Source organism: Aspergillus nidulans, chromosome II, assembly GCF_000011425.1.
Source record: "Aspergillus nidulans FGSC A4 chromosome II".
Classification (NCBI taxonomy): Eukaryota; Fungi; Ascomycota; class Eurotiomycetes; order Eurotiales; family Aspergillaceae; genus Aspergillus; species Aspergillus nidulans.
Window position 1 is genome coordinate 214,052 of NC_066258.1, and position 23,343 is coordinate 237,394.

Sequence of the window (23,343 nt, forward strand, 5' to 3'; positions counted from 1 at the left end):
ATTTCATTCATTTGCAGCCTCGATACTCAGCAATGTTTGAAGAGGTACTGCGGTCGAGCCCGCTGATAAGGACTCCAAAGGCCTACTCCCATAAACCTACCGGCCCACCATAACCCTGTCAAATCGTCTCATTCCTAAACATGGCTACTGAGATTGCCGAGATCACCAATCTTCTGAAACGCGAGCGCTACTACCGGGACACTGCTCAGTGGGAGCTGTGCCGGGACGCCTATCATCCCGACGCGAGCATGACCTACATTGACGTTTCCTGGTACGCACAACCAGCCCAGACAACAGCCGGCTGCACGCTGACTACGAACAGGTTCCAGGGAAATATCGACGAGTTTCTGGAACGCTCAGCCAGGGTGCATCAAGGTCGAGTCAACGTGATCCACTCCTCCTTTGATCCGGTCGACGTCCAAGTCCGCGGCCGCCGAGCCACCAGCGCGGCATTTTGTCTCATCACCAGCTCCATCACGCTAGACGGGGTTGAATATGAGCTGGCCTCGTATATGCGGCTTCTCTCCCGATTACAGAAACTTTCAGACGCCGGTCCGTGGCGAATCCTCCGGCTAGAAGCAATCTATGTCCGCGACCGACTGGTATGCTCCTTTCCCGGCCGAGACGCTGCGGCGCCGCTGGTGATACCGGAGAAGGCTTTAGCGTATCCCACGCCCTACCGCTGTATGGCCTTTGTCATGCTACATCGAGGGCTCGAGCCTCGCGTTGACCTTCCAAACGAGGATGATCAAGATAGCGTCCGGCGAGTGGTGGAGGGCAATGTGGCATTTCTTAGTGGTGCCGAGGATATAGTTGAAGGCACAGTAGCATAGGCAGGCGTTGATTATGTCCCATTCGACAGTGCTATCTTTATCTCTCTCCCATTTTCCAAATATAGACTCAATCCCGGGAACCGTACTGCAATAGGCCAATTCCTACTGGTTTATCACTGCTCCTTCTTCATATGCACCTTAAGCAAGTCCTCCGCGTTGCGGTAGGCCACCATCTCCAACTGCTCTTCGGTCAACAGGCCACTGCCCTCGAGTTCCTTGAACCACTCCAGTCCCCGCTCGTTGGATTCGAAGGGGTAGTCAACGCTGTACATGATGCGCTCCACTTTTGTGTTGTGGAGGATGCACTTCAGAGGCGCGAGACTCCAACTCCCAGATGTAGTAATCCAGATATTCTCATCCCAGACCTGCCGGAGCGGTCGGTCTCGAGGGCCCCATCCGCCCCAGCGAGTACTCATGTCACTGGCTCGTTCGAGCATATAGGGAAGCATCTCACCCATGTGGCCCACGATGATCTTCAGCCTTGGGAAGCGATCAAACACCCCCGCAGCGAACAGCTTCAGCACGTGGAGGCCAACATCGGGATGCCAACCCCAGCCCGGGCCGCCCAGGCTGATGCCGACGGGGACTGGGTAGGAGCCCATGAAGTTCTCGGCCATGCGGGCCGAGGGCCAGGTAGGGTGCAGGTAGATGGGCACATCGAGCTCGCACGCCTTGGCCCAGAGAACATCGTAGTCGTGACCGTCGAAATGCTTTCCGTCCGCATGGTTGTCAATCAACGCACCGACGAACCCTAGTTCAGAAACAGACCGGTCTAGCTCCGCCGCCGACGCAGTTGGGTCTGCAACGGGCAGGACTGCGAAGGCAGCGAAGCGCTGGGGATCGCTGATCTGGGCAATCTCGGCCGCAAGCTCATCGTTGCCTGCTCTGCAGGCTTCGGCACTGGGTCCACCTATCGATCTATGCAGTCAGCTCGCGTGGCTTTTGTGCTATTCTGGGTTACATTAGGTCTTACTGACCCGGAGTAAAAGCATGGGAGACCACCTGCAGCGAGATGTTCCCACGGTTCATTGCCTCGAGTCGCCCATCTCCGAGGCTTCGCAGCTGGTCGGCGAGACCAGGCACGCCTTGCAGGGTTCGCTGGAAGGTCTCGCCAATCGAGTTGAAGATGGCGGTCGAGTAGTAGTGTTCTTCGAGGGCGAGGAGTGGCGGAGTCATTCTTGCCAGTAGAATGCTAAGTTGATCTGGATTTTCTCTTTGTTGGGACACCTTAAGGCAGACCGGCCATTCATACTCTCCCTATATATTTTCCCCATAGAGGCTCCAGTCTAAATGCTGACGTGGATCGATAAAAATATTCCCGTATACGCCGGGTATTAGGGCACAGCAGCTGGAGCAGCCAGGGACCGCCCCAATACGAGGCACAAGGTCGTCTGAGACATCATCCGCCCCTTTGTTTCTTGACGCATAGTTCGTGTTTGAACGGTGGTCTGATTGCCGAGGGAAAGAATTGCAGGGCATATAAAATGGGCTCCGTCTTTTCTTCTGGGTAGCTACGGTTAACCATCAATTACACTAGGGATAACCATGTTGGCCTTCAACCCGCTTGTCACAGCGCTTGCCGCTCTCATTTTCCTCTTCTGTCAAGCAAATGCCAATCCGCCGCTTATGCAGAGGCTCGTCCATGAGTACCAATGGAAGACCAAGCAGGGCCTACCTAGGCAAGGTGCTTGCACCCCCCATAACCTTGCGGTTCGCAGAGAGTGGTATGTATACGTCCATGCGGCGCTCTCCCCCTTCCGCGACTTCTATTTGCTGACCGGTTTGCCAGGAGCACCCTGGATGTCGAGACCCGGCTTGAATACATCGAAGCGGTCAAATGCCTGGCCCGCTTACCCTCCATCATTGATCCTGAGCTGGCTCCAGGTGCGCGGTCCCGGTTCGATGACTTCCAGGCCACCCACATCCGCCACACCAGGACCATCCACGCTACAGGGTCCTTCTTCGCCTGGCACCGCCATTTCGTCTACCTGTATGAAAAGGCGCTGCGCGAGGAATGCGGATACACGGGGTACCAGCCCTACTGGGAATGGTCCCACTGGGCTAATCTCCCCATCACGGCCAACCCCCTCTATGACGGCTCCAACGCGTCTCTTTCAGGCAACGGAGTGTATATTCCCAACCGCAACGGCACCCTCCAGCTTTTCCCAATTCCCAACCCGTCTCCCGATACCGCTATCTATACTCCTCCCGGAACCGGCGGTGGATATATCTACGACGGCCCCCTTGTCGACTGGGAGCTTCACCTCGGGCCCGTCCTCTATTCGTACGATAACGGCCAATACATCCCTCCAAACCCACGTCCGGACGGATTGGGATACAACCCACGTCCCCTAATCAGAGACTTCAATAACACCCTCCTCCAGCAAGGCGCCTCCTGGGACATCATCCTCAACATGCTCGTCAACGTGACCGACATGCATGAATTCCATCCTTTATTCTTCCAAGGCCCGCATCTGGCCGGTCATATCTTCATATCGGGCGTCGACAATGATATTTTCACTTCGCCTGGGGATCCGCTATTCTGGTTCCACCACGCCCAGGTCGACCGCATCTGGACCATCTGGCAGGCCTTGGACCTGGAGACGAGGGAGTATGCCCTGGACGGCACGCTAACGCTACTGAACTGTAAGAACCTACCTTTCCGCCGGATTTTAGCAGGCGAGCTGACAGTCTGCGATGATAGTACCGCCCAGCCGTAACGCAACTCTAAACGACACGATGGTATTCGACTTCAGCCCCGAGATTACAATCGGGACCGCCATGAGCCCTACCAAGAACGAATATTGCTATATATATGAGTAATCGTGAGACGTAATTGGCGAATGGGGACACTCCACGGATGAGTGGCTCTCTTGGCTGGTACCGGCTTGGACCCCGAGTATGCGGCTGCTGCATGCAGTTTGTTCGAGGAGAAAACGTAGTCAGTGCCTAGTCGGTGCCCGGTCGGAATCGCACGGTCTCGCGATATTGCCTGATTGTATAATTATAGAAGCTTTGATTAGAAGATATGCATATCTAAATTTAATTCTTCTTGTCTTGACTGAGCACAGCCAGCTTAGGTTATGTATGATATCACTGCAGGCTAGTATGTATGCTTCTATCAGATGCAAGGATATCCTAGCAGAAAGCGCCCCGGCCAGCTAGCCAGATTATCAAATCTTCAGGCCGTGCTTTGGCAAAGGGCTGTAGCGAAACCGCATGTGTCTGGTAATCATTAGTCTAGGCCGCAATAGTAAGCGCAACAAGCCGCTGCACATTTCCGTCATCGTCCTCCGGCAGTCGCTCAGCGATCCGTAGTAAGATCGTCATGGCCAACCCCTTGACTAGCCAGCATCCGCAGCGCTCGGTTCGATTGACCATCAGTGCTGCCCAATGGGCGACCACCACGAGAGATGCTGGATAGTGGCGTGCCACCAGCTCCTTGAAACGAAGCGGCACTCGCGTCCACCAGGTCGCCATCCCCCACCACGCTGGTCCAACTTCCTCCGACGCAAAGCTCGTGTCACAGCACTCACCCATAGCTGCGAGGGCTGACAGGAGGACAAGAACGTCCTGAATATTCTCCGGTCTCCCAAAGGTATCGGCCATGCGAGCTGGTAGGTCATGAAGACGGTTCCGGATCTCCGCAAGGACGCTGTTTCCGGCCTCTGAGGTGTTCCATCTGAGAATTCGTGTCGCGTAGGCCGACGTTTCAGCTTCGTGTGGTGCGGCCGCGGGAACAGTACTCTGAATGGTGCTGATGATGGACTGGAGGTGCTCTGGTACGCCCGGCTCTGGCATGATGCGTTGATCGCAGGGGGATTCAGCCAATGCCCAATGTGCACAACGTAGCAAACACTCAATCTCGGTCGCTACCTCTCGCAGACCCTCACCAGATGTGTCGGCCAGTTCTCTCCATCCCGTTCGAAACTCGAGGGAGAATTCAGCCGCTCGTTTGCGGTGCTGTTGGCCAGCCGCCGCATTGTCCGGGAATGCGGCCAAGTGACAGGCAGCGAGCGCCAGCAGACCGCACATCAACCATCTCTGCTGGAGCGCTTGAGGGACTGCCTTTTCTTTCCAGTATTGAGCCCCCGACTGCATATCCTGCGGACATGGTAATGTCAGGCTCGTTGCCGACATGAAATGGTGAAAGTAGGACAGGGTTTCAAGGTCCACGTTGACAGAGGGAGCGGAAGGGCCGGGAGAAGTTGTGACCGTCGTTGACTGCCGACCACCGTTGTCGTCTTCCTGCTCTTCCAAATCGACATCCCCTTCTTCCTCGTCATTCTCGCTCTCGTTTTCCTCATCGTCCTCATCCTCTGTCGTGGGAGTCACCTCAAAGTAGCGGATCTTAGTCCCCCGAAAGAAAGTCTGTAGCTTGGCTGGACGCGCGAGTGACGCATCCGCAATACCATGGCTCTCTCTCCAATGGCCCTTCATGCGCTTCAGACTCGCACAGAGATTAGCGCAACCCGGGGCTGTACAGCGGTACCCCGCGATGACCGGCAGCCCGTCGATCGGGGGTGACTCCGGAGGCGGCAGCAACACATCGTCAGGCTCGAGAAGATCGAGCTCATTAATCATAGCGACCAGCTGCTGGCGGTCGGCACGGTAGATCTTATGGCGCAGCAGGTGGCTCTGCAGCGCGCTCTTCTGGATCGCATACCGGCACTCGTGGCAGATCAGAACCCCGTAGCGACCGTCGTACTCGAGGATCTTCCGGGGTCCAAATCTCACTGGGGGCATCTTGTCGTGCAAGAGACATGATGAGCTCCAGAGGAAGGAGTGCGATTGAGGTCGGAGGGAGGGAGGTTGCTCACAGACGAGAGGCTTTACACGACTCGAGCAGGATTGAGTGAAATGAGAAGAATGCCAAGCCGAACAGGCAACGACAGTACCATACAGTACCGTACCGTACCGTCCTGTTTATAAGCATAGCTGACTAAGAGTAGAACCACACCTGCTGTTCTTATTCTTGCAAGCGGCTTGCAATAAGCGAGAGAGAACGGCAGGTGCCGTTCTCTTCTATGTACTGGGATACTCTGGACTCACCCTCGTCACCTTGTCCCCTCGTCCTCATCTCTTCTGTACTGCTACAGAATCGCACCTGCCATTTGGTTGATTGTTAAAAATCCTTGACAGCCTCAAGATGTATATATTGCCACCGTTTCACCATCATTGCCCTGATGGTTTCCCATTCCATGCCCATTGTCCAGTCTCGTCTCTGTCCATCTTCAAACAGCAATCTCTACTCAGTCTCTTCATACTCACTCCATAACACATAATCTCATAAAACAAGATGGCAACCAACCAAGCCGCGTGGCTCACCAAGGCAGGCAATGACCTCGAAGTCGGTGATGCCCCCGTCCCTACGGCTGGCCCAGGCGAGATTGTGGTTAAGAACGCCGCGGTGGCCATCAACCCACTCGACACCCATATGCAGGACGTCGGCGTCTTTGTCCAGCAGTGGCCCACCATCTTTGGCTGCGACGTCGCCGGTACAGTGCATGAGACGGGTCCAGACGTCGAGCGGTTCAAGAAGGGGGACCGGGTTATTGGGTAAGTTCATGGCCATTGACTTGTCGTTTGGCTCGTGACTGACTCTGATATTGTAGTCACGCCATCAATCTGGTCACCGGGCGGCCTCAGGATGGTGCCTATGCTCTCTACACCGTCGTCCCCGCCAACAAGGCGGCTATCCTGCCGGACGCTATCTCCTTCACCGACGGAGTCGTCGCTCCCTTCGCGGTCGAGGCGGCCGTTTGCGTCCTCTCCCTGAAAGAGCCCGGTGTGGCCATGCCCGGCGTCTCCACGCCGGCATTAGCCCTGCCGTATCCCTCTCTTGACGATCCCGTCAAGCCGTTGGGCAAAGTCCTGGTCATCTGGGGCGGCTCTTCGTCCGTTGGGTCCATGACGACCCAGATTGCCACCGCCGCTGGTATTCAGGTTATTGCCATTTCTGGTGCTCACAACTTTGAGTTAAGCAAGCGCTGTGGCGCTACCGAAGTCTTTGATCACAAGGATCCCGAGGTCGTTGACAAGGTTGTTGCTGCCGTGCAGAAATCCGGCCAGGAGTTTGTGGGAATCTTTGACGCCGTCGCTACACCTGACACCTACACCAGCGATCTGGTCATCCTCGAGAAACTTGGAGGAGGCCATCTGGCTGCGGTTCATCCTCCGCCCGCAGAAGTCCCGAGCAACGTCAAGGCCGGCATGATCTTCGCGGTCAACGATATTGCAACCCCGGTATGGAATGACTTTGTCACCCCTGCTCTCGAGAGCGGGAAGATCCAGTGCTTGCCTCCGCCAACAATCGTCGGGAAGGGTCTTGAGGCGATCAACGAAGGGTTGAAGAGGTGCAAGGCGGGCGTGAGCGCGACCAAGCTGGTTGTGGAGTTGTAATTGCGTGCCGGCTGCAACATATTAGAAAAGAATATTGTGTACAAGTTCAAGATAGCATACAATGAACGATTGGTCCTTTTCTTTATTTTTCTTTATTTTTCTTTCGTCACTCTCTAGCACCAAACAATGATGATGTCCCGCATGCTGAAATTGCGCGATTTCTAGTTTGAAAATCCTGTAAGTGACGAAGTAGAATATTTCGGCTTCCCCAGGGGATACGGCAAAGAAATTAGGCTGCCTTTTGCATTGTTCGATCTTCGTTGGATTTCTTAGCCCACAAAGCTCCCACGCTGAACTCGTATTGCCTTAGCGTTCGTGATATCAAAACGCCCCTCCTAGTAATATGGTTGGATAAACAGCTATTATTGGCTTCACTTGGGTCGAGAGACTCGTTGTCGTGACTCGCAGGTCGTATGCTGAGTGGCGGCTCACTGCTGATATGGGAACATACCAGGCTGAAACTGGTATAAGCTCAGTGGTACATTCCACACCTGTTATTTTAATAGTTTCTTTACCCTTTCTTTCAATGGCTGTGCCCATCAGACGCTAGACTGTCCCAAGCGGCGTCCATGTTACTGTTTAAACATCCTTGGATGTCGGTCTTTCTACTCGCACGGCTCTGAACAACCAGGCTTACATAGCAGCAACTCCTCAAAGCTGGCACTCAATACTTGAAGTGAGGAAGTCGGTTTGCGATGGTTATGGGTAGCTTGCATTGGATTCAGGGTTTCATCACGGACATATTATCTTCTCCGCAGGTGACTGTCATGAAGCTTTGGGTGGCCTCGCAGATTGTCATGTCTAGCAAATGAAGCGAATGCTTATTGAGAACTCTAGCTGGGAATTGCCGTGACACTAAAACAAGAGTGACTCCGAAGATAGTGACTGATACTGTACAGGTAGTTCAATTACAAAGTCTATCAGTCAGATTTTTGCCTTGACGCCTTGACGTTTTGTTTCACGCCTTAGTCTTGACAACAAAAGAGCCATGCGTTCTGAGATCCCTGGAGCTGGCGCCCACCCAAGCCTCGTACGTACCAGGAGCAACTGCCCACTTTTGGTGCTGGACATCCCAGTAGGAGATGTCACGGCGGCGGAGCTCGAAGGTCACCTTGGTCGACTGACCCTTCTTGATGTAGACATTGTGGAAACCACGCAGCTGGCGCACTGGCTGCTTCGCGACGTCCGGGTACGAGATGTAGAGCTGAGGCACCTCGGCCCCATCAAGAGAGCCGGCGTTGCGGATGGTCACGGTCACCTTGGCGACTGTATCCCACAGATCTTCATAGCCACCGACCGCGAGCTGACCTGTAGGGTAGGTGGAGAGGGCAGAGGGGCCCTGGATGTGGAGGTTTGAGTAGGCGAAGTCGGTGTAGGAAAGGCCGTAGCCGAACTCGTAGCGAGGAGTAACGTTATAGGCGTCAAAATAGCGGTAGTCGATATAGTTACCCTCGGTGAAGTTGCACTGCGCTGTGTAGCAGATATCCACATTGTAGTCGGATTCGGTCTTCGCGATGGTGTAGGTGAGGCGGCCGCTGGGGTTGACATCGCCGTAAAGGACATCGACAATGGAATTGCCTGATTCCTGACCCAGCAGACTGCCGTACAGCACGGCCGTGACATTTTCGTGCTCAATCCAACTGTCCAGGATTCTGGCGCCAACTGTGTTGATTACGACCACGGTGTTGTCACAGTTGTCTGCAACCTCGTTAATGAGATTGTCCTGATCGGTGTTGCGCAGCTCCGTGCGATCAGCACCCTCGCCAGCTAATGCGTTGATAAAAACTAGGCAGACATCCATGTTCTCGGAGTATGCACTGACGGAGGGCGTGACAGAGGTGCTGGATGAGCCCTGCATGACCAACGCAGAGCCAGTGGAGGAGGAGTAGGTGTCGTTGGCAATCCAGCGCAGCATGGTGCCGTCCTGGCTCGCCTTGATGTTGAGAGCGTTTTCGGGCGTGATCAGGTATGGCAGAGAAGCCTGTCCAGATCCCGAGTCCGTCGCGATATGGCCGTCGTACGTAGGTCCAGAACCCTCGACACTGAACTGCATGTTAGGGCCAGCCACCGCCGCACGGGCGTGCGAGCCAAAGATGGCCATCTTGTGAGGCTTGTAGAGGGGCAGGGTATTGTTCTTGTTTTTCAGCAATACCATCGACTTAGAACCATGAGAACGGATCAGCTTGGCGTGGTTGGCGCGGACATCGACATAGTCATCTTGCGCGGCAGTAGAGGGCTGGGTTCCGTTATCGAGGTTGACGTAGTAGTAGCCCATCAGGTTGCGAATAGCCATGTCGTTCAGACGAGCTTCGGTGATGTTGTTGCTCTCAAGGTACCCTTCAATCGTTGATTCACTCCAGAGGCTGGACGAACCGTAATCAAGTCCATTAGCAGCAGAAGCAAGGGCATCCTGCTGGCCGTTCGTATCAGGCCAGACCATACCGGGGAAACCAAGCTCGGTCTTGAGAATGTCTAGAAGGAGGGAGGAGCTTTGGCATGAGAGCGTGCCGTTGACTTTGGTCATGGCGCACATCACACCACCAAGGCCGGAATGGACCGCGTCGTAGAAGGACCAGAGGTATGTCTCGTGGAGGGTCTTGTCATCGGCGTTGGATGAGTAGGGAGCGCCGGAGGACGACGAGGACGAGAAAGCACTGCTACCAGCCATTCCACCACCCATTCCAGAGCCGCCGGGGGTCGAAGTGGACGATGGAATGGCTCCCGCAGAGCTTGTAGGAGACATGCCCCCAGGGACACTAGAGCTAAACTCAGCGCCTCTCCCCATGCCGCCACCACCAGGAGCACCACCGCCACCTCCCATGCCGCCGGTCCGGTTGGTCTCCTGCTCGTTAAGGATAAAGTGCTAAACCGCATTAGATAGGCAGTAATTTGTCGGTCAGGTGAAATGCTTACCTTAGCCCCGGCGATAACTCCCACGTCCGCATAGGCCCTAGTTTCCAACCCGGTTGCAATACCATTCAGATACGGATCAGGTCCAAAGCTTTCCACCAGTCGGCCGCCCCATGGAGTACGGCCAAGAGGCTGCGAGGTCGGACCGGCAACCATCTGGATTCCCTTGCCGTAGAACTCAGCCGCAATGGCCCTGCCCTGCTCGTACATGGCCTCCTTGTCCCAAGTCATGGCCAAGGCGGAGGACAGACTAAACGCCGAGACATAATAGTAGGCTTGCGCGCCCATGTCACCGTCGAGAATGTCGAGAGCCGTAAATGTCTCGCCATTGGTAGTGGTCACACTGCTGCCGGTGATGAGCTTGATCTTCTCGGTGGTGTTGAGCTTGGCAACAAATTGCGAGGCTTTCTCGTGTGCGGATTTCCAGTCACCGAGAGACACTGTCAAGAGTCAGCCACTGGCAAAGAACTGGTCCCTAGTGCAGAGAGGATACCTTTGCCGCTGGACAGAAGGCCGGCTTCAAAATTGCTGGCGGCGGCCAGCGCGGTGCCGAGCAGAAAGGAAAGAACTGATAACGAAGGTACCCTCATCGTAGTGAGGAGGGAGAGTGATCTATAGTGCGGTAAAAGGAACGGAAGGGAAACTGAATTCCAATTGATCAACTGAGGCTATTCGGCACTCAGGACGGATCTTTATACTATGGCCCATTATGGTCATAGAGAAGCATACGCGTCTGCCGCGCACAGGCCATATTCTCTCGGAAAACCCGAGAGCTTGTTTGATCCATTTAGTTTAGGGTCTACCGTACACTGGGGCTCTTGCGTCTATGATGACGTGGATATTCGGTAGCAAAACAGCCGGTTCGGCAAGCCGAGCGCTGGCTGAACAACCAATAGGAGCTGTATACAGACCAAGTAGTGGGATATACCCACGTGTGTGAGCGAACTACAGCCAATCACGGAGGATATAACTTCTGCAGGGTTTGCACAATACAGTATTCAATAAAGAGTATACAGGAAAGTACGGCGTTGGTTCTTGCAGACCCAGCGGATGATGATGTTAAGAGTACTGGTCTGCAGTCATAGACATAGAACTCAACATACAATTACTCGTTATCTTAGTAACAACAAGCAGCGAGTGATTCCGCTTAAAGACTGGCACCTCTTCGGGCTAACTTCGGGCCAGATGTCCTGTTCTTGTGGGTCGGCCAAGAGGGTTCTGCGAAGAGCGTTGAAAAAATCTAAGAGGGCAGAAAAGAACTGGCTATCAAGATATGAGACATTGTAAGATGAAACTTCTGCAACGTACCCTGAAACCCGGCCCACCCGGTATAACAGTAATGTTAGTCTCACAAGGCTGAAAACTGCAGGGAACTTGGTGCACCACGAGTTCATGAATCATGATCTCTCAACCGGCGGCATGTGTAAAAATATGTGTGCGAAAGATGTTGAACCTACAGCCAGTCGCAGACCTTCCATCGACCATATGTTGATATCCAGAACTTTCGCCTAATTTCCGACAATAGTGAAATCAAGACGCTCTTCGAAAGCTTTGCTCAATGGATCACATGCGATCTGAAGTACTTAAGGGGAACAAAACGCTGCTACGAGCTGTCCTCGGCCCAAAATTTTAGTATCTGTTCTAAAAGCTATAGTCCGCCTTGGGCGGATGTTTAGACTTATTTCTCAAATCTAAGTGACATAAGGCCCTGACGCATAGACAGCGGACGTGAAAACTTCGTTGACAATGGCTCGTGATCGATACGCTTCACCAACTTAGTAGCTAGAAAACAAAGTGACAACATAGACCAGAGTAACAGTTTTCAATTATCAGATGATTGCTGTCCTCATTCCCCATATACGACCCAGCAATGATTGCTTGGGCGTCGGGTTGAGCCTTTCTTCCTCTCTTTCCTCTTCGTCAATCCTGTCAAAATACTTTGCCGGGCCAAAATCCATGTCTTTGGGCGCTACTAGCTTCGTCTTGAAATATATCTGCACAGGCTGTCAGTTAGACTTCTATCTGGGAAGGGCAGGAGGAAAAAGCACCTTGTATAAGGCGTAGTCCGCGAAAAACAGCGGAACAGTGATGTACGTAGCGAAGAAATTCTCCGCACTAGGATTTCCTTTGAACGGATAGATGGCAAAGTATAATTGCGCGGCAAGGAAGAGGATTATCAGCACCATTCCAAGATACTGTGAGTAGGGGGCGAAGCGATCACGGTAAGGGAGCGTTCTGTTGTCGATTCCCTGGGACTTGAGACCTTGGCGGAATCGAATATGGGAGACATAGATCAAAAACCAGTTGCAAAAGGAGGAGATGCCGACCTGGACCTTATGAGCAAAAGTACCGGTGCAGTAAAGGAGTCTTTCTTACCAGGTTCGAGAACCAATTATAGACCTGCGTAGACGTATTGTTGAGATTCAAGTATGTCAGGCCTCCACCCAGCAGCCCACTCATGACAAGCGCAAACCAGGGACGGCCGGCCGCATCCTTCTTGCCGAACCAGGAGTGGATGATCCCAATATCAGCCATATGCGAGAAGGAGCGGCTCGCCACGTAGTATGAAGTCATGCTGCAGGAGAGAACAGTGACAAAGACGAGGCCGTTGATTATGTGGGCAAAGGTCGGTGAGCCGCCGTCACGGATAGCAATGATGAAGGGGCTCGACAGTGTGCTGGACGCGGTCAGGTCTGGGTGGTTGTAAGGCACGCACATGCCGACGAGCCAGATGTTAACAATATAAAAGAGGAACATGCGCCAGAAGAGCGGGTTGGTTGAGCGTTTTACTGTCCTTCGTGGATCCTTCATCTCGCCAGCTGTAATGGCGACCCAGCCGGCTGAGTTAGTTAGCAGGACACTTTTTCGGTGCATCTATCAGGACTTCATACCTGAGGGACAGCTAAATGCGGCCTGAAGCACAGCCTTGCAGACGCCTTTGATTCCATTATTGAATGCCCCTGGTGTTTTCCAGTAGTGGAACACAAGTGGGCCAGCCTGTGACGGCAGTCCACCAGATGCCATGATGAACAGGAAGCACATGGAAGAGGTAATTGAGAAGACCTTAAGTGCACTCATTACAACTTCCACGCTGCCGTATTTCCGCACATGAAATAAGTTGGGTATTGCGGTGACTATGGCGAATATCGTGATGTACGCTGCCATAGGGAAGTTTCTCGGAGCCTCCCAATACTGCAGCACATTGATGCAGGCAATCACCTCGGCCGGGACTGTCATAGTCCACGAGAACCACAGGTTCATGCCCATTGCAAATGCGGCTGCCGGGTCGACGTACTCCATGCATTGGCGGATGTATCCTCCGCCGATGGGTTTGTAGCAAGTCATCTCTCCAATTGAGAGGAACTCAATGTAGATTGCGAGTCTAGATAATGCAGTACCCATGCCGTCAGCAGTCTATACCCACGAAATCGGGGAGCAGTACTCACGCAACCAATGCATAACCAATAGCACATCCTGCGGGTCCGGCTGTCTCATCGTCAGTTTTGCCTACTAACGTATTGTGTTGCATATGGGGCCCGATCTACTCACCAGCAGACAGCGCTGTCCCTGTACCGATCCAGAGACCCAGTCCAATTCCACCACCGAGGGACAGCATAATGACAGCACGAGGCGACAGCCCCCTGCTCCATCCACTCTCATCATACCCTGTCGAGGCTACTTGGCCCACCTCGACATCCGAACCCGGTTGGCTAGCGGCCCTCACAGGTGACTTCTTCTCATCTGGCATATTGCGTGCAAGTCGGAAAATGATGTAGCACGCAGATGGCGTGTCAAATACAATAGACAGACGACAGTGTACGGACGGTCAGCGGCATTTATGTGCAATGTTTATCTCATAGATGCAAGAACGCGATATCAAGCCAAGCACAACTGTACTGCCCTTCAAAGAGATAAAGGACGCACACGATCCTTGGTTGATTGGAGATCTTCCGGTGGCGGACCGGGCGTTAACCGGAAGAAATTTGACAATGGCCTGCATGTTATTGGCTGCTAGTAGCTCGGCTCGAATTAGTCGTGGGATAATGGAGACAGTGGGAGGTCATGGTTAGTGCTTCAGCGTCGTCTGGGAGATTAATATGTGCTCCAACTGATATGGCACGAATTGATGGGATACCATACTACTTTCAGGGCACTTATCATCAGGGCGGACTATCATGACCAGTTATCTTGCGTAGCATATCGATCGAGCTATGGAATTATAAAATCAAGTCTGTGCGAGTGAAATTGTTCTTGATCGGCGCCAGACTGGGGACCTTGTGAGGGCTTAGGGCTGAGAAGCGGTATTAGGCATAGGAACAGCGATTATTGCTTGCTAACTGGCCATTGACTCGCTAATTTCATCACTTCTCGTCTACAACCGGCCCTCTGACATCTGTCCTCGTTTGCTTGAGGTGAGAGGCCGACAGAATGCTGTTCTGCGTGCTGTCCAGTCGAGCCTGTGTCGTCTTGAAGACGGACGGGATGCCCGTCTCTTCAAACTCGACTCCGTTGAGCATCATCTGCGCAATTCCCTTTGCGGAGAGAAATATCTGTGGCATACCATGCCCGTTGAAGCCCGCGATGACAAATTGTCCCTCCTTGCAAGGAACCCGCCCGACGTGAGGGAGAGAGTCTGTCGTGTATCCCATGACTAGAGCCGGTCAGTTTCTCTCAATATATGATAGACATCATTTCACTTACTGCCCGTCCATACCCGGTCGGTGTATGCTCCTGTATCCTCCCATCCGTGGAAATACTTTTGCATGTAGCCCTCAAAGTGATGCGCTGCTGGCTCAATCAAACGGCTGTCGTCTGTGACGTTATACCAGTTCTTCAGGTCGTGTACATAGACTGATCTGGCACCACCAATAATGATGCTTCCGTCTGGGCGAGGGACCAGATACTCATAGATTCCCTCTTTGATGCGCACCGTGTATGAGGAATCTAAAGTCGGGCTCAGAGGATGTGGCGGGTTCGGTACCACGACGCGGCTGCAAATGCCCCGAACGGGGACGATTTTGTCTGCATACTCGGGCGCAATGCCAGAGGTATAGGCATTAGTGGCGAAGACCACCTGTTTGGCTCGAATTAATCCTCGCTCTGTCTTCACTATCCAGCCGTTGTTTGACTCAGATACATCTACGACGGGGGTGTTCGTCTGCAAGTTGGCCCCCTTGGCTATACACTTCTTGAGCAGGCCACAAATGAACTTGTACGGCCAGAGACGGCCGGCTTTGTAGCTGAAGCAGCTCTTCGCTCCTTTGACTCCCGAGACCTGTCAGGTTGTCAGTAACTGGCAACCACAAGCAGAGGAGATTTCTAGACACACCATTTCCGCCTCCATATCCATAGTGAACGCCGCGGTCTTCGTCGTCTCCGAACCATTTGCCAAAAGGGTCTCATATGCCTTCCGGAGTTTCTCTGTGTGCTGCTCATCTAGTTGGACGTCATGCGCCTGTGCTACGACCAGATCGCATGCTATCTTCTCCCGTTCCACGACAGCCTCAATTGCGGGAATATGTGCGGTCTCGAAGGCTGCGAGCTCGGCTGCGGCGGTAATGCCATGTGTCTCTGCAACAGTGCCGACGAAATTGTACACGTCCGGTTTCAGGTGACCGCCTGCCATGAGCTGTCAGTACGGGACTTTGGATTTGATTGGTAAGGTGGAAGGTTGTACCATTCCTCCCCGTCGCCCCGGAACAGACCTGCCGCGCTTCGAGGATCACAATCGACGGTCGAGAGAACGGCTGGGCTTGATCGAGCAAGTGGTACGTTGTTGAGGCGCCGGCATATCCCGCGCCAATAACCACGATGTCAGCCGCCGGGGGCAGGGTCGCAGTTGAGCGGTAGTTGTCCAACGTACTTGGTTCCGTGCGCCAGAACGGTGTGATGCTGTTAGCAACAGGAAATGGCTTGGATATCATGGCGAATGGTCATAAACGTCTCAGAAATCTTTTGAGGCTGCGAAAAGCCGACGTTATCCCCACGAAGCAAGGCTTTATACGGAGGATCAGATAAGAAGGGAGCTACTAACTGCTACCCCCGGGTCCACAGACAGTTGGAGATGGTGGAACGACTGATTGGATCAGACGATAAGGAGTAAGACGTCAGACCGGTGCTTAAACGGTTAGACGCCGGTGTGCGCGTCTCCAACTAATACATGCCTGTAGATACGCCCGGTGCGTGGCGATAACTGCTAAAGGCCAGCTGGCCCGGATGCTCTTCCGGTCGACATTATCAGGCAGATAAGAATGAAGACGAGACGGACGATAAGCTTTGTAGAAGACTGATAGAGTCGCTTATAGCGAGTATTGGTTTGTTGATTGCTTTCATTATTCCTTTATTTTTGCAATAATACGACTACCACGCATACCATTGACCCCGTCCGTCACCCTTCCACAGCCAAATCTTTCTGTATCCATACAATGACCACAGCGCGGAAGCACGTCGTCTTCGATGTCGTCGGCACATGTGTCTCTTTCGACGCCTATTTCAACGCCATCGACCGAGTCCTAGGTGACCGCCTGCGCGCCAACAACATCACGCCTCAATTCTTTGGCTATAGTTGGATGACGGCCGCTGAGCTGGAGTTCACATTTCTGTCCATATCAGAGCGACATCGGCCCTACAAGCACATCCTCGAGGCGGTCTTCTATCGAACTCTTCATATGGCAGGGGTCAAAGACCCCCGAGCGCTAGCTACCGAGACCGAGCGCGACGAGTGTATCCAGGGGTACTGGAGTCTGCAGCTCCGACCTGGGATCAGCGAGTGCTTTGCGAAATTAAGGGAGTCGGGGTTCGCCATCTGGTGTCTCACGACAGGCGACATCGCACGAGTGAAGGGGTATTTTGAGCGAGGAGGCGTGGACTTGCCAGCAGAGAATATCATCAGCTGCGACAGCAAGGGGGTAGCCAAGCCAGCACTGGATGCATACCGACCAGTGTTCGAGCAGTTTGCGCCTCGCGACGAGAAGTGGTTCGCTGCAGCGCATATGTGGGATGTCTCGGCAGCAGTCAAAGTTGGATTTCGAGGGGCTTATTGTACAGTCTACGAGCAGGATCCGTGTCTGGTGATCTTTGATACTAAGATGGATGTTATTGCAGATAGTCTGGTGGATATGGCGGAAGAAATTGTCAAGGCCTCTGCGTCATGATATTTGTATACTGTCTGCTAGATCCGAAATATTCAATGATCATCTTGACCCCGAAAAGGAAGAGCCAGTTCTTTCTAAACCGTCAAGGCTGTCGTCGACACCAAAGTCAGTGTCAAACCTGTATCCGGGCATTGCGAGAAACTCCTGCAAGAATCGAAGCTCAGGTTGAATGGGCAGGCTGCCGTTGTCAAAGGGCAGTGCGTCAAAGGAGCACGGGGAGTGTAGGTTGGGCATATCCTCGGTATGCTTCATTGAAGAGGAGACTCCGGTTTCGAGCGACTGGGGTATGTGCTCATCCAAGTGATTTTGGCTCGCAAATAATGTCAAGCCGGGGGTCCATTGGCTGTGCATTTTCTCTGGGTTTGTGCTGCCAGTAGACTTCCACATGGTTTCCCACTGTTTGAAACCCTCATAGTCGGCACCAGATTTGTTTCTTGGCGTATCTCCATGCCCGGTTCCATCTGCCTCATTCGCGCAATGCAGACGTGTCAACGCGCGCTCAAGCGACTCCAGGAGTGCCACTTCCGATCTCGCCGAGTCCCCAGCAGCAGCCATCTCGCGGATCATCTCCAGGCCCTGGTGCAGTTCACCCTGAAACTGGCTCGATTGGCCTTGAATTGAGCGGGCAATGAGTGCCAATAAAGATGCCCGGCAGGAACTGTACTCAGCATACGAAGCGCGAGCGAGGCCAGGCCCATTATTTTGCAGGATACTGCACAGCCTCAGGGCTTCCTTAGCAGCTTGGATGCAGGAATCAACTAGCTGCTGACGGTGCTTTGTATGGTTGTTAATGACACTAGTGGCCACTGCGCGGGTGTCACTGTTTTGTGTTTCTGGTGAAGCGGGCGACGAGCGAGAAGCAGCCCGGTTCAGAAGGAGTGGCCGTCCAATAAACATAGAGACAAGGCAGTATTCGAGCCGGAGATGTATACATGACCGATAATGAGGATGAGTCTGCTGGTAGGGTACGTCCTTCTGCGCCTGGACCTCATCCGGCAGCGTATTCCACCAAGCTTCCAGATTATTCTTCTCGTTCACAAGCCTCAACAATATGGATGAGCGCTCGTGTTTTGGACAGGTGCGTAGTAAAAACCTGTAGCATTGTTCAGTCGCAAGCGAGAGGACGGATAACGAGCAGACGTACATCTCCCGGCAAAGCTCCTCTAGCCTCTGTGTGAGCTGGATGGACGCGACCATATAAGGTATAATCTCGCACTGCAGATCGTCTCTATGCGTGGGTAAAGGAGCGTCGACGTCGAATCGGTGTGTCGACAATGGCCGACCATGAAAGATGGAGATTTTCCTGTCTTTCATCAGCACTCACGGTATTCAAATCTGCAGCGTTATGCCTTGCCCTCGTACCTTTCAAGTGTGTATGCTGTCCACCATACGCGGTTCCTCATCTCGACCATGGCGGCGCTCAGCCCGGTGCCAGTGTACCTTCTGTGCAACCCGTTCTGCATCCCTAGTCGGTTTGTGAGAGTAATGTAAATATATCCAAGACCAGAGGCGTCAAGGGGGAGCGCATATATAGCGAAAAGTAAGCATGCCTGGACGCTTTCGAGGGAGGATGCTTCAATTATTTCGGGTAAGAGCCGAATTGCTTGCTGATAGAACATCGTTCCTAGTGCATCTTCAGTGAATTCCGCTGACTTTCGAGTGGGCGAGTCGAGGTATGCGTATTGGGTGGCAATGGCGAAGACAGTGAGGACTATACTCACGACCGCAGCGCTCTTATTTCCAAACCGCCCGCGGTCGTTGTATAGAGCATCCACTTTATCTGTAAGCCACTCCTTGTCTAGGACGTAGTAGTACGTCTCTGCATGCTTGAAGAACACATTAATCAAGAAATCAGCAATGTGACGCGGCGGGCAGCAGGATACGGCTGCTGCAATACTGTTTGCGCCCGAGTGCAGCTGTTCAGCACGCCAATAATTGGAAACTTGGAGAGGATCCTGAGTTTGCTGCGCTGCCATTAGCTTCTGATACTGGGCGTATGTGAAGCATGAAATGTATACCATGCGGTCCTCAATGTGCCGCTTGACACGCATCGAGAAATTCCAATACGAGAACTCGCCAGAGTAGTCTACCACAGTCATTACTGGCCTCCATTCTCAAGAGTAGATTGACTTACGCGTCGTCGTATCCTCGACCGGATTGATAGTGCAGACTTCGTCCTCAATTGAATCTTCTTCTGGCGCTGCTGAGCTGTTATTCTGTTCATGCTCATCTAGTGCCCTAGCCATTCGGCGTAGGCTGTCAAGGTCGAGGTCGATGCCTTCAAACTTGTGCTTCAGGATTCTCTCCATGTACATTACTCGCTCTAACAACTCATGGATATTGACCTCCGGCGCCGGTGTCCTAGTCATACAGAATTAGCGTTCCCCTTTGCAACGACAAGTGTCCAACCATACTGCACCGGGACCGGGGAATGATCATGATCGACGGATGATAGGCGCTTGAACTCGCAAGTGCGACGGAGATGCATGCATCGCGTGCAGGGGATGCCGCCTTCACATCTCTCCTTTAGTCTTCGACATCTGTCGCAACTGCATCGTCCTTGTCAGTAACTCCCGATAATGACTCGACCTTCACTTACGCACGGGCAGTTCGTCTCCTATCCTCGCGCGTCCTTCGTCGCTTGATCGGTGCGTTTATGGGAGTCTCCATGCCAATCATCAACGGTTCTATGGCATAGTAAACCGTATAATGCTGAGATATCGGTCCTCAGAGCTATTCCGTGGTAAAGCGGGGGCGTTATCTAGTTGGAGAAGCACCTTTCCATATACACTATAGCGCGACGCCCAAGCCATTAAGAGGGGTGATAAGGTCACGGGAAGGTTTCTACGAGTATACTGAAGCCCAAGGCATCTCTACAAGACGCGACGTTTCTAGTTTCCTATATATGATGGCGTCGCGAAGAATGCAGCAAGACAGCTGCACTCGCCATGTGACCGTTTCAGGGTTAAACAACCTCAACAGTCTTGGAGAGAGTTTGGATCGGGCTCCGATGTTGCCCAGCAACAAACTATCTCAGGAAATAGGTTATAACATATCTTTGATAATCAAGAAAACTGAACGAGCGAACCCTAAGGATTGAGATGATTGTTCAGCTGACAGGGCTCCGCGGAGGGGCGTCACGGATCGCCGCGACGATGTTGTGAGGCTCACTCAGGCTAGCCACCTCCAACGGCCGATAAGCAGGCGACGGCCAAGGTGAGTGTGGAGCCTGGCCTGGACTGGCTGGCAACAAAAGTGCCTTCTTCCTCAGACAAGACGATCCAACAAAGTGAACCCGACCATGTCTTCCCGCCAGGTCACCTTTGCTGCTGCCCAGCTGGGCCCGATCCAACGAAGCGACTCACGCGAGAGCGTTCTGTCGCGCATGACATCTCTGCTAGACGAGGCCGTATCGCAAAGTCCACCAGCCCAAGTGGTTGTTTTCCCCGAGCTGGCCTTCACGACCTTCTTCCCGCGCTACTTCTTCCCGGACGAGCAAGAGCTGCACAGCTACTTCGAGCCCGAATCATCCAGCAGCCCGATCGATCAGTCTCCAAACGTGAAGCCGCTCTTCGACCATGCCAAGAAGCTTGGGGTCGATGTCTACGTGGGATATGCAGAGGCTTGGAAGGACGGCGAAACAAGAGAATTCTACAACTCGGCCGTTTACTACTCTGGACGATCAGGCACGGTGCTGGCCAAGTACCGCAAGGTCCACCTCCCGGGAGTCGTCGAGCCGTTTCCTGAACCCGGCGCAACGCAGCAGCTGGAAAAACGATACTTCAAGAACGGCGACGGCTTCCAGGCATTCCGGGTCCCGGGACTAGTGCGAGACGCTCTGAAGGCGACACCGAACGCACCCCCGGCACCCGACGGCCAGGGCGACTCCATCTTCGGCATGCTCATCTGCAACGACCGCCGGTGGCCAGAGGCATGGCGTGCGTACGGTCTCCAGGGCGCAGAGGTCGTTTTATGCGGATACAACACGACAGCCTATGCGCCCCAGCTTCTTGGAAGCGACCTGTATGAATCAAAGCCACTCAGTCGGGAAGAAGCGGAAAAAGAAGTCCTGTTCCACAATCGACTCAGTCTGACGGCGAACAGCTACATGAATGCATATTTCAGCGTCAACGTGGCCAAGGCCGGCGAAGAGGACGGCCATCCACTTATTGCGGGGACGTGCATTGTCGACCCCAAGGGATATGTGGTCGCCGAGGCCCGCACCAAGGGGGACGAGATTGTGAGCGCGACGCTGGATCTCAGAAAATGCCGAGCTGGCAAGACCAAGACATTTGACTTAGGCCGTCATCGGCGATTAGACGCATACGGACTGTTGCTGGAGAGAGCCGGCGTGGAAGAGCCACCCTTGTTGTCGTGAAGTGCGCAGACTTGATTGGGAGCAAATCGACGGAAACGCCAAGACTGAGATTGCGTAGAGCGGTCTCCATCACGTGCCCGACTCGAAGTATCGGAGGATACTGCCCTTTGGTACCGCCTGTTTTGGGGGGAGTTTTGCTTAGTCGTTACTTAGTAAGCTAAGTAACGTATTTCCCGGGTGATCCGTAATTTTTCCATAATCTCGAACGCGTCAACCACCCTCTATCTTCAACCAACTATCATGCCACGAAAAGCGCATAAAACGCGCCAGGAATTAATAGAGCAAGAAGGTAGGATTAAATATGCTATAAGCAATTTAAAAAATGGAAAAATTTGCAATGCTCAGGAAGCTAGCCGCATTTATAATGTGCCTCCTACAACCCTACATGATTAGATGAAGGGCCACCTATCTTAACCAGAACTCCATAACCAGAACTACAGGCTATCTCTGCTTCAGGAGGAAGCTTTAATAGCTTGGATAGTATCCCTGGATATACATAGCACTGCCCCTAGGCCCTCCCAGGTACAAGAAATAGCGCAAATAATCTTGGATGCTGCAATATTAACTCTATCTCTACCTATTAGCAAAAACTGGGTTACAGAGTTCACCAAGAGGCGCCCGGAGGTTAAAACTAGGTTTGCGCAAAAGATTAATCGCCAAAGAGTACTATATAAGGATCCTAGGATTATTGGTTAATAGTTTGATGAGCTGTAGAAAACCAGAGATTAGTAGGGGATTCAGGATAAGGATATCTACAACTTTAATAAAACTAGGTTTGCTATGGGTCTTATTGCAACAATAAAGGTGGTTTCCAGAGCAGAAATGCCTGGTAAACCATGGCTAATACAGCCAGGGAATTGGGAATAGGTTACTACTATTAAATATATCAATACTAGGGGGTGGCCAATTCCCTCTACCATTATCTTTAAAGGAAAAGTCCATATGGAGGGATGGTTTGATAAAGGCACAATCCCTGGCAATTAGAGGATTAAAATAAGTGCTAATAGATGGACTATAGACATAATTGGCCTTTGCTGGCTTCAAAAAGTCTTTATTCCAGCTACAACTGAGTGTACAAGGGGGGGGTATTGACTTCTTATTCTAGATAGACATGGAAGCTACCTAATGCCTGAGTTTGACCATACATGTAAGGCGAATAATATTATACCTCTTTACATGCCTGCCTATTCATCTTACCTCCTCCAGCCTTTGGATGTTGGTTGTTTCGGACCTTTAAAAAGGGTGTATGGCAAGCTTATTGAGGAGAAAGGGCGCCTGGGATATAACTATATTAACAAGCTAGATTTTTTAAAAGCTTATCTAGCAGCTTATTAGGAAGTCTTTACAGCAGAGAATATTTAAAGCAGATTCAAAGCAACTGGGATACTTCCTTCAACTCCCAAGGCAGTACTTGAAAAATTAAATATCAACCTAGGTACTCCAACCCCCCCTCCAAGCCATGGGGGTGCTTCAATCCCTTTGTCACAGCTTGGTACACCTTATACTGTGCGCCATGTACATCAAAAAGGCTCTTCAGTTAAAAAGCTGCTTTGAAGAAGGTCTAAAAGTCCTCCAACTCCTACCAAAAAAGTCCTAGATGAGTTGGTGAAAGGGTGTGAGTTAGTGATCTATAATGCCAGCTTACTAGCAAAGGAAAATTGTGATC

General features: G+C 52.6%; 10 protein-coding genes across 10 annotated transcripts, besides 1 other annotated feature; 4 read left to right on the forward strand and 6 right to left on the reverse strand.

Annotated features, from left to right (window-relative positions):
- Window positions 1-23,343: part of a sequence feature (contig 1.135 1..301041(1)) that runs on past both edges of the window.
- On the reverse strand, window positions 828-2,021 carry ANIA_07911 (protein orsB). Its single transcript, XM_676088.2, has 2 exons — window positions 1,811-2,021; window positions 828-1,743 (listed from the first exon to the last, which is right to left on the reverse strand). The coding sequence occupies exons 1-2, from the start codon at window positions 2,007-2,009 to the stop codon at window positions 947-949; spliced, it is 996 nt and encodes a 331-aa protein (XP_681180.1). The 5' UTR covers window positions 2,010-2,021; the 3' UTR covers window positions 828-946.
- Window positions 2,379-3,553, forward strand: ANIA_07912 (protein orsC; the record flags this gene model as incomplete). The annotated part of the gene is made up of 2 exons (XM_676089.1): window positions 2,379-2,557; window positions 2,623-3,553. The coding sequence occupies 2 exons, from the start codon at window positions 2,379-2,381 to the stop codon at window positions 3,551-3,553; spliced, it is 1,110 nt and encodes a 369-aa protein (XP_681181.1).
- On the reverse strand, window positions 4,074-5,635 carry ANIA_07913 (uncharacterized protein; the record flags this gene model as incomplete). Its single annotated transcript, XM_676090.2, has 1 exon — window positions 4,074-5,635. Exon 1 carries the CDS (start codon window positions 5,577-5,579, stop codon window positions 4,074-4,076), a length of 1,506 nt encoding a protein of 501 aa, XP_681182.1. The 5' UTR covers window positions 5,580-5,635.
- On the forward strand, window positions 6,062-7,235 carry ANIA_07914 (protein orsE; the record flags this gene model as incomplete). Its single annotated transcript, XM_676091.2, has 2 exons — window positions 6,062-6,392; window positions 6,449-7,235. Exons 1-2 carry the CDS (start codon window positions 6,133-6,135, stop codon window positions 7,233-7,235), a joined length of 1,047 nt encoding a protein of 348 aa, XP_681183.1. The 5' UTR covers window positions 6,062-6,132.
- On the reverse strand, window positions 8,144-10,735 carry ANIA_07915 (protein bglD; the record flags this gene model as incomplete). Its single annotated transcript, XM_676092.2, has 3 exons — window positions 8,144-10,098; window positions 10,149-10,585; window positions 10,639-10,735. 3 exons carry the CDS (start codon window positions 10,733-10,735, stop codon window positions 8,194-8,196), a joined length of 2,439 nt encoding a protein of 812 aa, XP_681184.2. The 3' UTR covers window positions 8,144-8,193.
- ANIA_07916 (uncharacterized protein) lies at window positions 11,975-13,893 on the reverse strand (the record flags this gene model as incomplete). Its single annotated transcript, XM_676093.1, has 6 exons — window positions 11,975-12,139; window positions 12,194-12,472; window positions 12,522-12,985; window positions 13,037-13,527; window positions 13,592-13,652; window positions 13,695-13,893. 6 exons carry the CDS (start codon window positions 13,891-13,893, stop codon window positions 11,975-11,977), a joined length of 1,659 nt encoding a protein of 552 aa, XP_681185.1.
- Window positions 14,507-16,069, reverse strand: ANIA_07917 (NAD(P)/FAD-dependent oxidoreductase; the record flags this gene model as incomplete). The annotated part of the gene is made up of 4 exons (XM_676094.1): window positions 14,507-14,796; window positions 14,847-15,420; window positions 15,475-15,774; window positions 15,851-16,069. 4 exons carry the CDS (start codon window positions 16,067-16,069, stop codon window positions 14,507-14,509), a joined length of 1,383 nt encoding a protein of 460 aa, XP_681186.1.
- ANIA_07918 (putative 2-haloalkanoic acid dehalogenase) lies at window positions 16,571-17,299 on the forward strand (the record flags this gene model as incomplete). Its single annotated transcript, XM_676095.1, has 1 exon — window positions 16,571-17,299. One exon carries the CDS (start codon window positions 16,571-16,573, stop codon window positions 17,297-17,299), a length of 729 nt encoding a protein of 242 aa, XP_681187.1.
- On the reverse strand, window positions 17,339-19,969 carry ANIA_07919 (transcription factor domain-containing protein; the record flags this gene model as incomplete). Its single annotated transcript, XM_050611169.1, has 5 exons — window positions 17,339-18,602; window positions 18,662-19,385; window positions 19,434-19,660; window positions 19,714-19,848; window positions 19,899-19,969. 5 exons carry the CDS (start codon window positions 19,967-19,969, stop codon window positions 17,339-17,341), a joined length of 2,421 nt encoding a protein of 806 aa, XP_050467222.1.
- Window positions 20,601-21,677, forward strand: ANIA_07920 (N-carbamoyl-D-amino-acid hydrolase; the record flags this gene model as incomplete). The annotated part of the gene is made up of 1 exon (XM_676097.1): window positions 20,601-21,677. One exon carries the CDS (start codon window positions 20,601-20,603, stop codon window positions 21,675-21,677), a length of 1,077 nt encoding a protein of 358 aa, XP_681189.1.